The sequence below is a fragment of the Pinus tabuliformis genome, chromosome 8 (genome assembly GCF_031772625.1).
Source record: "Pinus tabuliformis cultivar Carrire ecotype Pingquan chromosome 8, CPIR1, whole genome shotgun sequence".
NCBI classification, from domain to species: domain Eukaryota; kingdom Viridiplantae; phylum Streptophyta; class Pinopsida; order Pinales; family Pinaceae; genus Pinus; species Pinus tabuliformis.
Window position 1 is genome coordinate 887,691,276 of NC_142294.1, and position 17,281 is coordinate 887,708,556.

The following is a 17,281-nucleotide window of genomic DNA, read 5'->3' on the forward strand; positions in this document are numbered from 1 at the left end:
CAACAAAAAGGCACTGATCTATTGTTCTTATTATTCCATTGTAGGTTTTAACCCTGTACAATTAATTGTTGCAAGTATATTGCTAATTAAAAAAAGAAAATATTGAATGGAACAAACACAAATATTTTTACCCTGGAAACTAAAACCAAGAGAATGATGAATATTTTTTTAGTATATCTTATCTTTATAGCTTTATATAATAATATATATCCCATGGTATCCATTAACCTCTAGTTTAGTTACACTATATTATAACACAAATATAGTTTCTTAATTGAAATTACAAAACCATGGGTTGAAACACTATGCACCACAAAACTACTAAAAGAAAAAAAATTAGAGCAAAAAAATGCCAAAAACTATCGCAAAAACTTCCCAAATGTTTTTTGAGGGTGTAGAATCCATGTGTAGGGGGATTCTCCCCTCCCCAAAATAACCCCCTTACTATTCTCAAAATAATGTAAAATGCATGGTAGTACTCATACAAAGAATATAACACATACCCAAAATTCTACCACTTGTTGTTTTCTTTGCATATAAGGGGTCATAGGGGTACATGATCAATAATCTAAGTAAGCAATGCCCACTGTTTCTCTACACAAAGAGCTTATCAATTCTTACAGATTTTTTAGTTAATCTACAATGCTATTTAAATTTGTCCAACTTTACCTATAGCACCTTCTTGCCCTCAACAATATCTCTCGCAAAGTGATATTTAACATCAATACAGATTGTCTAAGAATGATAAGCTATGTTCTTTGCAAGAATATTGCACTTTGACTATAACCATCTATTCTTATAGCTTTCTATAACAACCCAAAAGTTGAACACAATATTCATAACCATAATGATTCCTTGCTTGCATGAATGGTTTCCTTGTATTCAACTTATGTAATTGAGAGTGCCACTACAGACTGTCTCTTGCTCATCCAACTGATTGCTCCTCCATCTAGGTTAAACACATACCCACCTATATATCTTCTGCTATATATATCTCCAGTCCAATCTTCATCTTCAAAGCCACTTATGTCTAACACTCTTTCCAATCATGGTATTCCTTGGTAGCACAATCCATAACTAGTAGTGCCACCCAAATACTTGAAAACCCTCTTTAATATTTTCCAATATTCCTTCCTTGGTTTTGGCATATACCTGTTCAATACTCCCATTGTATGTGCAATGTATGACCTCTAGTATAGACCACTAGATACATCAAAATTCTAACTGCATCGACTAATGGAATGTGAAACATGTCCTCTTCCTCTTCTTATCTGGGGACAATGAGCTGCAGATAACTTCACACCTATAATAATATGGACCTTTATTGGTTTACGTTACTACACATTAAACCTATATAATATTATGTCAATTCACTTCCTCTAATTTAACCAAATTTTCCTATTTTCCTAGTCTCTTTTAATTTCCATGCCTAAAATGAAATTTTCAACACTAAGATCCTTTATGTCAACTTTAGAAAACAATTAATATTTCATTTCCTAGATGATTTCCCTATCATTACCAATCAATAAAAAATCATCCACATACAATACAAAATGAATAAGATGATCACCAACTAATTTGAAATACACATAGTGATTCACTTTTCTCCTTGTGAAGCCAATTCCCAATATATCAATTTTTTGATATCACATCCTTAATGATTATTTTAAACCATATAGGGACTTTTTAGCTTGCATACCAGGTTTTTCTGTCTCTTCATCACAAATCCTTCTAGCTACTTCATGTAGCTTTATTCTTCTAGATTCCAATGTACAAATCCTATCTTCATGCCCATATATTATACTTCAAAATCAAAATCAACAAAAACAGATAAAAGAAATATACTATGAGTTAACTTGGAAATAGGGAAAAAAATCTCACCAAAGTCAATTCCTTCTACTTAAGAATAAATTTTTTCTACTAACAGAGCTTTGTATTTATCCACTTTTCTTTTGCATTCAAATTCTTCTTAAACACCCATTTTCCACCAACGAGATTTCTCCCTCTGGACAACTCCACTAGACATCATGCCTCATTTTGTCAAGGTAGCCGTTTATTTAACAATGGCCTTTTTCCATAAATTTACATCCTTTGAATCCACATCCTCCTCAATAGTTTAAGGATCATGATCAATAATAAAGAAAAAAAAATTGAATAGAAATCAATTCAAAGTATAAATTTTTGGTTGGCTTCTCTCTCTAATTGAGCTCCTCAATATTAGACTATGTACTTCTTCTTCTTTTGATTCCTATTCTTCTATGGAGTTTGATTCATCACCCTTCAAATCAAAATCTATATTATTTGCTTCTTTCTCTCTAGATTGGAATTTCTATTGAACAATGCCTTTGATTCTCTAAATACCACACCTTGACTATAGAAAACATTCTTAGTTTCTAGGTTCCAAAGCGTATAACATTTTAAACCATCTTTGTATCCAATAAAGATACATTTCATATTTCTTATCTAACTTTGTCCTATTGCTCTTTGGAATGTGTACATAAGCATCATAGCAAAATACCCTGAGATGTTTAAGAGATGGTTTCTTACCAGTCCATACCTAATTTGGAGTTTTATCATTCAACACTAATGAGGGTTCTCTATTTACTAGGTAGCACATAGTGTCCACTACTTCTGCCCATAATACCTGTCCTAACTCAACACCATTGAGCATGCTTCCTTCATTTTCCATCAACATATTGTTCATCCTTTCCTCTACAATTCCATTATGCTAAGATGTTTATGGATTAGTCTTGTACCTTGATATACTACACTTCTTATAGAATTCTTTGAATTCCATTCCAACTGAATTCTCCACCATTATCTATCCTCAACGCCTTATTTTTTTTCTCTGTTTGATTCTCTACAAGAACCTTAAATTTGTAAAAGACTAGATTTCTTCTTGAGAAAATAAATCCATCTATTCCTTAAGAATTCATCTATAAATGAGACATAAGACACAAATTTTCCCCATGATGGAACTGATGCAGGTTCAAATGCATTAGTTATAATATTTCCTTTTCCCTACCAGAGGAGAATCTTACTCGATTCTTATTCCCATATAAGAAACGATCATAGAAATCAAAACCCAAAGAGAAATTATACATATATTCTACTATACCATTATTGTGTAATCCTCGAAGGCCCTTCTCTCTGATATGTTCCAATATTTTATGCCACAACATAGTCGTTTATCTAAAGACTGCGAGAGTTTTTTCTCCTTATGCTCCACTCTCAAGAAATATGGAACTATTTCATATTTCACTAATAATGCTCTCTAGTAACTTATATAGAATTCCAATCCAAACTCCCCTTAGCAATACCATTACTCCTCAAGCCATCCTACAAGTATCCTTTTCAAACATTATTTTTGCACTTGCATCACTTATCTTTCTTACAGAAATCAAATTATCTATTTGATTTCTTACTTTTCTTTATATATAGGTGTTTTACATAATTATATGTGAAGAATTTGTCTCAAATATTTTCTTTATTCTATCATTTTTGATGCTAGTGTACATAAGAATATGGTTCCATTTATCAATGACAATCAAATTGATCATAAATAGCATCCTAGTTTTATTTCATCAATTTTATTTTTTTAGTTTTCAGTCTTGTGACTTAGAACTATGAACTATCCATTATATCAGGTAGAGATTCAAAATTTTTAGAAAAAATTTCTTGAGTGAGAAATACCACCTCTGGTTGTTGTAATATTCTATATAGACCTAAATATTGGAGCATTTGTCCTCCATAGGATGCCATGGTACTATTTTTATCAATAGAATAATCTCGAGGAACAACATTGTCCTCCACAAAGTTTTTGAATTAAAAATACTTGTTGTTTGTTAATTAAAATCCTTTGAGAAAAAAATCCTACACACAACTTATCTATTGGAACCCTCCATCATCTTTCCTGTAGCAAGAAGCATCTTACAAAATTATGAAATATGGGGGCATGGTTCAATATGAGAGAATCCATAGAATCATATAGGGTTTACTGTAAATCAGAGGTAGTTGAAATATTTGATAGAAGAAATTGGATAGATTACTTTAATAGATTTAGAGAATGTGATGACAAATTTTCTAAAGATCAAGTTGATATTTTGAAAATCCCTAGGAATCTTAGAACATAATATCCCATGATATGATTTCAAGGATATAGATAGATAGATATTCCTAGAGGTTCAATAGGCCATGAAAGAATAGAACATTACAAACAAGGGAAAAGGAAACCTCAACATCCCTGGATCTTTGAAGAAAAACAAAAGAAATAGATGAAAATGGAATCCTTAGATAAATAAGTAGTTGTAACTATAACTATGTTGAGAATAACACCAAATCTAAAAGGAAAGACATTGGTTTTGCAACCAGGAACCCAAGCCTATAGAATAACAAGGACTAGATATCAATGATCCCCTAAAATGATAGAATTGCTTTCTATCCCAATAGTTCACATTTAAGATCACCAATTGTTGGAAAAGAAATATCTATAGAAAAGAGGAGGAACTTAAGCATGAGAAGATACCTCAGGAAGACTAGGAACCATTGGCAATAGTAGGAACATCAAACCCAGATATAATCACACAAAACACTCATTTACCTCATACCATGTTGGAGATAGAAAATGATAAAATTGAAGCTCATAAGTGGAAGAGGGTAGCAATAGATTAAGGAAAGGGGGATATGATAAAAATACAAGATAAATTGAAGCAATTGAGGGTAGACATGATGGAATTAAAACTACAAGAATAGGAAAGCAATAAAAAATTACTAAAAGAGAATCAATTACTTAGGTAGGAGCAGGAGAATACCAAAAGAGAAGTAGCTACTAGAGATGATAAAATTAGGATACTAGAAACTTATTTAAGAACAATGAGTCATCTAGGCATGGAGAAAAACTAAAAATGACTTGCCAAAACTTATACCCTTATTCTCAAGTATCAATGGTACAAAAACCAAATCTCTAATTTGGCACAACAAGGTAATTCAACATCAAAACACCCAAAGTATTGATACAAGAATATCAAAACAAAAATATAGAAGAGATAATAATATTGTGTGAGTTTTATCCCCACAATATTGTTGTCTCTCATCCACATTCTTGGGACCCCAATCCTTATGTGGGAGATGTACAAATAATGGCCTTATCATTATGGATTAGGAATGTAGAACTAAGAGATGAAAAAATGAAAAAGTATAAGGAGGAAGGATTATCTAGCTCCCTTTGGATAAGAGAAAAAATTCCCAAACCATAAGCTATTTTGGTAGAACATGAGATCTTATCTTTTGATGAAGTGGTGGATCCAACATGGAAAAGTAGGTAGGAATAATCTATATCCCGTTTTAAAAATATATGAAATCTCTTGGTGGATGAAGCCAACCTATCCTACTAAAGGATATGGTAGTCTTTGCCCTGTAGTCTTCAGATAAGGGAGCTTCATATTCCTACCATTCTATATATTTCCATATATTGGACACCACTATATAAAATATCAATGCAAAATTTAGGGATAAAAGGGGTTTGATTAAGATTCAAATCACCACTCTTTTTTTTTCTATGTGGTTCACAGACCTTGGAGATCAGTGACCTCTATATCCACGAAATATTTATACCAAATAGATCCACTTGAAGGAATCACTTCCTACCATCTCAACCATGGATCCTAACCCCAAGAGTGTCAAGATAATTGAACCCATGACCTCTCAATAGCAAAAGGTGTTTTAATGACGGGGACTCGATCGATTGAGCTAACCCTCGAGACTATAAATAAAGGGATCACTTCTTGTTGACTCAACCATGGAGCTTGACCTCAAGAGTGTTGAGAAAATTGAATCCATGACCTATAAATAAGAAAGGTGCTTTAATAGTGGGGACTCAAATATTTGAACCACCACTCTTACTCAAACTAGTAATATAATTTGATCAAAGAAGAGAAGCGTAAGAGTGGCAAGAAATAGAGGAATCAAAATAATTTTATCATGAAGAGGCCCTCATTAAGTATGTGCCTTGGGATATTAGAAAGGAATGTAAGCAGAAACATGATAAGGAAAAATAATAGAAAGAATACCAAGAGTAAGAATTATAATGTTACAGGCCCTGTGTTTGCCTATCCTTCTCCCTCCTTTTCCAGATGTGGGTAGAGCTGGCTCCTCATGGAAGATTCGGACCCTCCCCTGGGATCTTCCTCCACCCCTCCTCCATCCTCTGTAGCTGAGGCCTTTAGATCCTTGTTGGCCTCGCTCCCCAAGAAGAAAGCAGTGGAAGCCGCTAAGTTCGTCAAAAGACTCGATGACATCCCGGAGATCGCCCTTCCTCTCGAAGGTCGAATCCAAGTAGCCCTTTTGTTGTCGGAACGTGCCCTAGTGGGTCAGTTTACAGGTCTCTAGCCCTCTCCTAAATCAACAGAGAGTTGGGTCTCCAGAAACTGGGCTCCGTTGATCCAGGGCAAGGTAACATCTTACTTTCTTGGAAGAGGATACTTTCTTTTTGAATTCTTAGAAAAAGAAGACAAAGACATCATATTCAGAAATGGTCCCTATTTCATGGGGCCTCAAGGGCTGTACCTGAATAAATGGATGCCAGATTTCGACCCGGCAATGGACGTGCCTTCAGCAGTCCCAGTATGGGTAAGACTCCCCAATCTTCCGGTCCATTGCTAGAACTGGGATTCCCTGAAGCACATCGGGAACACCCTCGGGAAATTCATTGACAGGGCCAACAATAGAGACCAGTATGACTGCGCCAGAATTTGCGTGGAGGTGGATCTGGAGGTTGGTCTTCCTGAAGCTGTCAAAATAAGGGTGGGCCCGTGGACACATATTCAGAAACTAGACTATGAGCAGTTGCCGTTCAAATGTCGGAAGTGCCAAGTCTATGGACATTTCGCTAGAGACTGCCCGTCCAAAGGGGCTGAAGATAAAGGGAAAGAGGAAGGATGGAATCAAGCGAAGAGATCCAGAACTACCTCCAGGAAGGCCGTAAATGCTAACACCAGAACACCCCAAACAACGCCTGCTCAGAAGCTGCCCATGGAAAGTCAAGGAAATGGATATGAAATCCTGGGATCAAAAACAATAGTTTCCCAGGATACAAAAACCCCGAAAGAAGTCTCCCCGACTAAATCTAAAAGTGAACCAGAGATTCCCAAAGGAAAGACATCTGAAGACGAGGAGGAAACCCAAGAATCCGACGAGTCGGAGGAAGAAGGGGAAATAGGGGAATCGCAATCCACCCCCAGAAGATCTACAAGAGGCCGAATGTCAACAAAAGAAAAAAGGGAACAAGAAACATACAAAGATAAGCTCCAGGGCAGCCAGCCTACGCTAGAGAAACTCCTATCAAAAACTCCGAAGACGAAGAAGGCCCCAATCCAGAGCTCCAAAGGAGCTCTCCACAACAAAAATAAGTAATGAAGATTGTCTCCTGGAACTGTAGGGGTATGGGATCCAAAGCCAAGGAAGAGGCGATGAGAAGTCTGATAAGGCAGGAATCCCCGGACATCCTCCTCATCCAGGAGACTAAGATGGAGGAATCATCCTTCCTCCAAGCAAGTAGAAAGTTTTGGAAAAAAGATGGTGCGCATGCAACTTCGGCTCTGGGAGCCTCAGGAGGACTTGGGTCGCTCTGGAATCCTCATAAGTTCTCCCTCATCTCTAAAACCCTAAATACTCATTGAATATTGTTAAATTTGCAACATTTAGAATCTAATACAATTATGAGTCTAGTCAATGTATATGCTCCAAATAATGTAGGTGAAAAGAAATTATGTTAGGACTCCATAAAAAATTTGGCAGACCGGGAAGACTTGGAGAACATCATCATTGCAGGAGATTTCAATCTCACCCTACTGCCATCAGAAAAGAGAGGAGGCAATATTGTCAGAGATCTAGCAAGAGAAACAGTAGAGGATCTCATGCAAGTCTGGGATCTGATCGATATCAAGCCAACCATTGGCAAGTTCACATAGTCAAGCAAAAGGGCTGGACCAGGACATATAGCGGCAAGACTGGACCGCTTCTTGGTTCAAAGCTCCTTCCTACTCATTGGGTTGGAAGCTAGATCGCGCATCCTGCACAGCAGCACATCAGACCACAAACCTATCAGTCTGGAGTTGCTGACTTCTCCAGATCTGGGGCCTATTCCATTCAGATTCTGCTCTCTCTAGATCAAAGAGGCAGAATTCATGGATAAGGTCAGAGACTGCTGGAAAAACCCAGTCAAGGGCTTTGCCTCCTTTGTATGGGAAGAAAAACTCAGAAGAGTGAAAGCCATGCTAAAAAAATGGGCCAGGACCTTGCCCAACCCAACTGAGGAAAGGAAAAAAACTTATTCAGACCTGGAGCGGCATCACCTTTAATTTGAAACAGCTGATATTTCAAATGAAGACCTGGAAAAAGAGGCCAAGCTTCAGCAAAACTTCCACAAAGCATGCCTGGCCGAAGAAGAGTACTGGAGACTCAAATCTAGAAGTCTTTGGCTTAAATCCGGAGACAGGAATACCTCCTTTTTTCACAAGAAAGCTCAAGCTAGGAAAGGCCGAAACTCTATTAAAGAAATAAAAGAAGAAAGCAGTGTTTTAAGGGACTTTGCTAGCATAAAAAAAGCAGCCTCTGAGCATTTTGAGAATCTGTACAGAGAAGATATCAGAGCAGACCATAATCTCAGCCTCTTAGATGATGTTCCTAAGATCATCTCACCCAACATCAATCAGGCTCTAGAAAGCATAATCACGCCCAAAGAAGTCAAGGAGGCCCTATCCACCATGGACCCGGATAAAGCCCCGGGCCTGGATGGTTTCACCCCAAGATTCTTACAAACATGTTGGCAGATTATTGAGAAGGAATTCATCAAAATGATCCAGAAATCACAGAACTGTTAGAAGATTGGAGATTGCACTAATTCGGCATTCCTAGCCCTCATCCCTAAGGAAAAAGGGGCAAACACCTTCAGCAGATTCTGCCCAATTTCACTCTGCAACATCGGGTACAAAGTGATCACCAAAGTGATAGCAAACAGGCTGAAAAGATTCCTCCCCAAAATCATCCCAGACAATCAAGGGGGATTCATCAAAGGCAGACAGCTAGTGGACAATTTCGTGTTGGTCCAAGAGGCAATCCATTCCAGCCAGCACCATAAGGAAAGAGGTATGGTCATCAAACTCAACCTATCGAATGCTTTTGACCGTGTTAATCATAAATTTTTGTTTGATGTAATGCTTAAAATGGGATTCGGGCAAGGCTTTATAAAGTGGATAAAAGCCTGTATTATGGAGCCCTGGATTGCTCCTCTAGTGAATGGAAGGGCCGTTGAATTTTTCAAAGCCACTTGAGGACTGAGGCAGGGGTGCCCTCTTTCACCCCTCCTTTTCGTCATTCAAGCCTCTGTTCTTAGTTTCTATCTGAATAAAAAGCAGCAGGATCATGCTATCAACGGGTTGTGCATTGCAAGGGGGGTGAAGCGCATCAATCATGCACTTTTCGTTGACGATACCCTTCTCCTGGGAGCTGCAACTCTTCAATCAGCTATCAACTTTAAAGCAGTTTTGGATGACTTCTGCAAAATCTCAGGCAGTGAGCTAAACAAGGGGAAATGTCAGATTTTTTGTTGGAATACTCCTGCTTCCACTGCATCCTCCATAGCTAGATGTTTGGGATTTTCTGCCTCCATCAGTTGGTCCTCTTTCAAGTATCTTGGGCTTCCAGTCTTCAACAAGAGAGTGGCAAGCAAAGACTGGAATTCCCTCATAGATAAGTTCAAATCAAAGATGAATTCCTGGGATTCCTCTTGGCTTAATATCGCTGGCAAAGCTGTGCTCGTCAAAGCAGTCCTCAACAGCCTTCTGATCTTCAGATTTGCGGTCCTTCTGGCACCAGTTGGAACTATAAAAAAGATGGATGAATTAATCAGGGGATTTTTTTGGAGAGGAGGCAAGCACAACGATAAGAAATTCTCTCTAATCAGTTGGGATATAGTCACAAAACCTTATCTCGAAGGAGGATTAAATCTCAAAGATCTGTATGCCAAAAACCTTGCTATGGGAGCCAAACTAGCATGGAAAATTATTGCCCCTAATCCTAGCTGGGCTCAGATTGCACTATGGAAAAAGTTCTTTAGAGGCCCAAGGCTCCGGTGTTTAGACCACCCCAAAGAATCGACCAGATCACACCTCAATATTCTCCTTAACAAAATCACGCCGATGATAAACAGTTGTGCCCATTGGGTTCCAGGTAACGGTAAGAAAATTCAGGTTTGGACGGATAAAATAATGAATCGCCCCCCTTTGGTAGACGCAGGCAATTTTACAGCGCTCAGAAATTGGATGGAGGCAGCGCACATACACACGTTGTGGGATCTGTCGGATTGGACAGAGAACTACTGGACGGGCTGGAAGCGATTACCAGTGCCCAGCTATCTGGAAAATGAATGGACGGATTTTAAAGTCCATCTCCATGGATTGGCTCCCCTCCACACCAACAGAAAGGACGCAAGAGGCTGGGAAAACAGTCGCTCTAGTTATACAGTCAAACAGGGTTACTTCAAGTTCTTAGAGTGTCCAAACGTCCCTCCCAACCTAGCTCCCTGGGCAGGGATATGGAACTTCCCGTCAATTCCAAAAATCAATCATTTTTGCTGGATTCTTAGCCACCAAAAAATTCTTACCGAGGATAGACTTCAAATCAGAGGATTTAACAGACCATCCAGATGTGTTCTTTGTAAGTCAAATTCTAAAACCGCTCTCCATATAATGATCGATTGTAATTTCACTAAATCTATCTGGCAAGATCTGCTGGACAAGTGGAATCTCGATTTCAATTTCCCCACTTCAGTTCAAGAGCTGTTTGCAGGTTGGATGGCCAGATACCCAGGCGTTCAACCAAAGAACAAATAGATCAGAGCAGCATGGAGTGCTTTGCCAAAATTCACTAGCTAGCAGGTTTGGCTAGAAAGGAACAGGAGGATTTTTCGAGACGAAGCTCAGGATCACAGAATAGTAGTTAATACAGTGAAGTGCCAATTAAGTGAGTGATTGGAAGGCATAGAAGACGACTCTAACCTCAGTCAACATGACAGAGACCTGGGAACGGCCTTCAAGATTAGCTTCCATAAACCAAGAAGCCCACCTCCAGAACTTGAAGTTTGGCAAATCAGGAAAAATGAGATCGATTTCCAGGAATGGTTGTCCAAACAATTAATTCCATCTCTTTTTTTTGATGGAGCAGCTAAAGGGAACCCAGGGAAAGCTGGGGCGGGTGGCCACATTATCATGCCAGACAATATTTCTTCTCATAACTTTGCCTGGGGGCTTGGACATACATCAAGCATACAAGCCGAGGCTCTTGCCCTCTTGCAAGGGGTGATCTTCCTCAAGGAGCTGGGAATTCAGGAAACAAACATTCTCGAAGACTCCCAAGTTATTATAAGAGCTGTGGTGACCAACTCCAACCCTTCTGACCTGCATCTGGCCAGGTTTCTCTCCAGAATCAAAAGCATCTCAAAATCGCTTCGCTTGACATATTTTCATGTTCTAAGAGCAAATAACAAAGCAGCAGACGCCCAAGCAAATATTGCTGTCCATCTAGAAGCTGGAACCGTTCTTAGAAATAAGGATTCTCTATGGACTCCTATTCCATGAAAAGATATGTTTTATTGTTTATTATTAGATCAATTTGTCTGCATTTTCTATCTAGGACAATTATCATTCAAAGTCTATTTTGAAAATTGTAAAAAGAGGAAGAGGATAAGAGAAATTGCCAATCCCCTCCTGGCAGAACAGCATGTTGGAAAGCACTCCTCATTTTGTAACCGAATTCGTGGCCATTGGCCAAGCAGATAATGAAACACCATAACCGTTCTTGTTAAAAAAAAAAAAAAAAAGAATTATAATGTTACAAGGATGCACAACACTCTAAGCTAGGGGGTATGATAGGTCCTTGCAATGGGAATATTGCAGCTAGGCCCATCGATAACACCAATTTTCCCTAAAAACATGTAATTGGACCTCACTTGCTATGAATTTTCACTGTTTTTCATGTTTAATTATGAACTGAGTAACATTCTTGAATGGTATGGTCATGCTCATGGTTTTGTTTGATTTTGGTACAAATAGTGCATTAATGTGATAGGATGTTATGAAAAGCCTTTCACCAATAGCCTTGCAAGGAATTAGGGACATTGATCTTGATATAACTTGCACTCAATTGATACTACTATAATTCACTCAAGGACACCTTATCTAACATAAGATAAAATCTAGCTACCCAAGTTACTAGTAAAAATAGAGCCCTTTGATTTCAGGATTCTGGAGGGAACTAGTCCACCTATCAAGGGGATTGTTCCATATTATTTATGTATTAAAAAGGGATTTGAGACCCAAAAAAAGAGTTATATTTATTTATTGTAATATTGGTTTTAGTCTCAAGGAGATCTTTGCTATTCAATTAAGTTATTGAACTATGTATTATGTTCTATCAATTTAATGGAGAATTTTTTCTACTCAATTAGTTGCTAGTCATCATTTCGGGTTCTTTGAGTCCCTTGGGGAGGGCCCACCCAATGGGACTCTATGAAACCACTTTTATTATGTTTTTCATCCATTTTATCCTTTAAATTTTGTTATTTATTGATAATTTATAATAACAAAAGTTTCTGGAAATATATTTGTTTACTTTCCTGTAGAAGTTTGTTTCATGACTTAGTCAAATTTTTGAGTGTAGATATGATTATCATGGTTTGTTTTAGGTTATTCAGGTAGTGTGCATGAGCATAAAGACATTTTACTTCCTTCCATATATTTATTTAACCCTTTGAGTAGGTTTCTTGTAACATTGTAGAGTTTCTTGTAGGCCTGCCTATTCTCGTAGAATATTGTTTTCATCACAATTCTCATCTAGCAATGCACACTCTATTCATAATATGATTAATGGGACTAGGATGTTAAAAAAGGGGAATTAGGATTTAGAGAATATAAATTTCCATTAATTCTTGTTATTTCTATGTTTTTTTCCTTTATGGTTTGAATTCTGTTTTTTATAATTGATTAGATGGCAACATTTCCTTTTTTGAAATGGTTTTGTTTCTTTAATTTAATTGAGCTACAATAGTTAGAAGAGGGTTTATTTGAGAACTTTTTTTATACTTGTTTAGTTTAGGTTAAGAATATCTCATATATTTGATAGGTAGCAATCATGGATTTATTTCTTTAGTGATATTCCCCTTTGAGTAAAGATTTAAGAGTGTCACCTCTAGTGCCACTTGCCCCACCATTAGTTAGGATATCCAATATAAATAATTACACAATGAGGAAAAGGAGTGTGACTTACACATGTAGTACAAAACAACTTGGAAGTTTGTATGATATTGAATTGATAATTAAAGTTGGAAGCTATAAGAGGGAAACATCCTTGCTACAAATATGAAGCCCACTAGTTGGTTAATGATTTGCTAGAATTTTGTTGAAATGGTTTCAATGGGTCATGTGTCATAGTGTGAACCAAGAGTAAGAAAGTGGACATTAGTCATTTCTTTCTTTACTTTGTACCATATCCCGTGACATGTCAAACATTCCTCCTCCATCAAAATTACTAGTTCTTTTTGTTGATTTTCTAGTGTAATCCAGACTAGTACAAAATTTTAATCTGATAACTATTTATATTGATACAATATGACTTCTTTATAGCATTCCAATAATCAAGTAGTTATACATGAAAAGTTTCAACCATAACAATAGAGAAACAATATATATGATAGAAAAAAATAAGACAAGAGACAATAGAAATTAGGCTAGCGGCTAGGGAAAAACCCACAAGGGGAAACCCAACAAATATTTACTTATGAGAGATAATTCAGTACTTCAAAATTTACATCAAAATATTCAACCAAACATCAATCTATGACCTCAATTTTTTCCAAGTCAAAACCAGACAAGGGAGAGAGAAATAGTCAATGTTGGTTCATAATCAAAGTCTGCAATAGAGGGGCCTAAGTGCCACAGTCCTTCACTTTCCCATAGAGATAATGATCCACAAAGAAGGTCACATACCATAGAGATAAGTGCCACAATTAAGCTTGCATGCCACAAAGATAAGTTCCACAATGAAGCTTGCATGCCACAGAGATAAGTTTCGTAGATAAGCTTGCATTCCATAGAGATAAGTTCCACAAAGAAGCTCACATACCATAGATATAAGTGCCATAGAGAAGCTTGTATACCACAGAGATAAGTCCCACAAAGAAGCTTGCATATCATTGATATAAGTGCGAAAAAGAAGCTCACATGTCACAGAGATAGTGCCACAATGAAGCTCGCATCTCATGGAGATAAGTGCCACAAAGAAACTCACATGTCACAAAGATAAGTGCCATAGAGAAGCTCACATAACGCCGAGATAAGTTCAATATAGAAGCTCACATGTCACAGAGATAAGTGCCACAAAGGAGATCACATACCATAGAGACAAGTGCCATAAAGAAGCTCGCATGTCATAAAGATAAGTGCCATAGAGAATCTCACATGCCACATAGACGAGGAACGAAAAAAGTATTACAAGTTTGCAAGGTATAGAGCCTTAGATATGCAAGATATAGAACCTAAAATACACAAAAGATAGAGATATAAGAGATTACATGAATCTACCCAAAATGAGAGTGAATAGGCTCAATATATAGTTATTCGTCTAAGCGCAGAGACGTGCCTCTTGGGCAGACTGACATGATCTAGGAGGTCTAACTTGGAAAATTTGTGGGCTAATAAACCAATTATTTTAAATTCAAATTTTCTCTTCTTGATTTTGCTAATGAAAAGATTGACCATAGCTACCAATTTTAAACATTCCCTCTTAGCAGAGGTACTCAATCTCCCAACCAATCCGCAGGTATCTTAGAAACAACCCAAGGGAGATATTAGATGTATAATTATCCATATATTTTAGGATCAGTATCCCCAAACAATCCACAATTATCTTAGCAACAACCCAAGGGAGAGATCAAATCTACAAGTCTCATCATAAGGAAAGATACATAGCATCAAACACATCCCATAAGCCAAAACCCAATGGCATCAAGGTCAATGCCCAACTGACCAATGGGATCAACCAATATCGTTCATGAGGCCAAACTCTCCAACCATATGCAATGGTTTCTCAGTCAAGCTCAATGACTAAAGAAAGTATAAAAAGGGTCCATCTCCCTGATCTTGAAAAAAGGTCTCTCAGTCCATGACCGAAGCGATGAATCCCTATATTGACATCAATCTCCCCGAATATATAGTCTCTTTGTCCATGACCCAAGGGAGAGAACTCATCGTTCTCGACCAAACTCATTGGCCTCTCAGTCAATGACCCAAGGAAGGGAACTTAAGATCAATCTCCTCAACCAATCCATTGGTCTCTTAGTAACTACCTAAGGGAGAGATCACAAAATCAGTGGCCCAAACGAAACTCATTGGTATCTCAGTCATCATGACCTAAGAGATCACTTCATGTCTCATAACCAAGTTCCCTAAATAGACTCAACAACCTCTCAGTCAATTGGCCTAAGAGAGTGACAATCTTCCGGACCACAATCTATGGCCTCTCAGCTAAAACCCAAGGAAGATTCATAATGCTATACAACCAATGACATCTCTCTTCAAGAAGAATTCTCAGCCACTCTAGGCTTCTCATAAAAGAAAACATCATCTAGGATAATGGATTTATCAAAAAATCAACAACATGCTTGTGACAACTCGATTATTTTCTACTTGTAAATGCATTGTAAATATGTAATGTATTTTAATTACAAAAAAAATGGGCTATTTCAAGGGACACAGATTCTAGGGTCTGAGGATGGTTACTTGCTTGGGATGTTCAGGTTAGTTGTTGCAAGAAAAAAACTAAACTTTTTTGAAAACCATTGAAGGTTGGTTGGTGAGTTTTAATGGCATGGTGAATTTAGAAATTATTGGGTTTCAAGAGGGAGGATTCAAGGCATGCTTTATTGGATGAATTGACAAGAAAAAAGGATAGAAACTAAGATAAAAAGTGGGAAAGTTGCCATCTCGTAAGGGGTGCTGGACACCCACTGCAAAAGGCCAACCAACAACAAGTGAACTTGGGGAATAGGAAGGAAGGTGGCACCCTTTTATTGGTTGAAAAGATTCTGGTAGGGAGGTCATGGTTTGAAGGGTATTCAATATGTGAGAAAAAGTGGGAGAGATGATTAGACACAAAAAGGGGAAAAGAGATAAAATACATAGGAAAACAAGGGGGAGATATGGTAAAAAAAGAAGCAAAGAAAGACATAGAGAAAATAATCGAAAGGTAGGGAGAATGAAAAGGAGTAGAGAGATAACTCTTGGTTGGCAAAAGTGAGAAGGAATTCACTTATAGGTGAGGAACTAATTGCCTCTCGATTCCCTATTGTCCAAAGGAAGGAGATGGGTTTTTCCTGAGTTTATTGAGGGTTAGGGTGGAACAATTGTTCCTATAAATTCCTAGAGGAGTTATGGAGGATTCCTTATTCTAGTTTTGTCTTATTGTGGATTCTAGAGTCCCCAAGTTGGGTGGAACTGCAACGATGAAATTTGAAGGGTGGAGACAATAGGTCTCTAGACTCCCAATGTATTTTTTTGACTGCAAATTAGTTGGTAGGTGGAGGTGGGATAACCTCTAAAGTCACTGGGCCAATTGGTAGTTGGGTTCAATCCTCGAGACAAAGACCCCTCAGTCTCTAAAATATGGCTTGGGGGTGAAAATTGCAAGTGAGAATTGGTTGCAGTTGTCTATGGTTGGGTGGAGACTTGTAGTGCCTAAACCAGTTGCCCAAATTTGACTCAAGATAAGTGTTCTTTATGTATTCCTTATCATTAAGTTCACGTTGAGATATTAAATTAGAGTTTTGTTCATGGTATGAAAGGTTTAAATCTCACTTGTGATCGAAAAGGATAAATCTTTGTTTACTAGACCCTTGCGACTGTGGTTTTACATTGATGCTTTCATACATGAAATTTAAATGTAAATTTTTATCTTAATGTTGTTGCATGAAGGATGGTTGATTTTCCTAAGCTTGAAAGTATTAAAGCTCTGATAAATGGTTCTTAATGTTGTATTTGCACTAATATTCTTCACGTAGGAAATTACACATATCTATATCTATATGTATGTGTTGTATGCATTGGTTAAATGCAATTGTGTTGATTGTTGTGCTAGGCATTGGGAACAAGGATAATAATTGTGTTAATTTATTTAAACTTTGAATTGGTCTAGGAATGAACCATTAATGGTTCACAGGCATAATAGACCAACA

The 17,281-nt window shown here is 37.5% G+C and overlaps 1 protein-coding gene across 1 annotated transcript in view; it reads left to right on the top strand.

Moving 5' to 3' along the window:
• Window positions 1–11,633, top strand: part of LOC149238390 (uncharacterized) — a 34,905-nt gene extending 23,272 nt beyond the window's left edge. Inside the window, exon 2 of the mRNA XM_089369547.1 lies at window positions 11,221–11,633. Within this exon, the coding sequence (XP_089225673.1) occupies window positions 11,221–11,633 (413 nt within the window). The remainder of the gene's footprint in view (window positions 1–11,220) is intronic.
• Window positions 11,634–17,281: the final 5,648 nt, after the last annotated feature.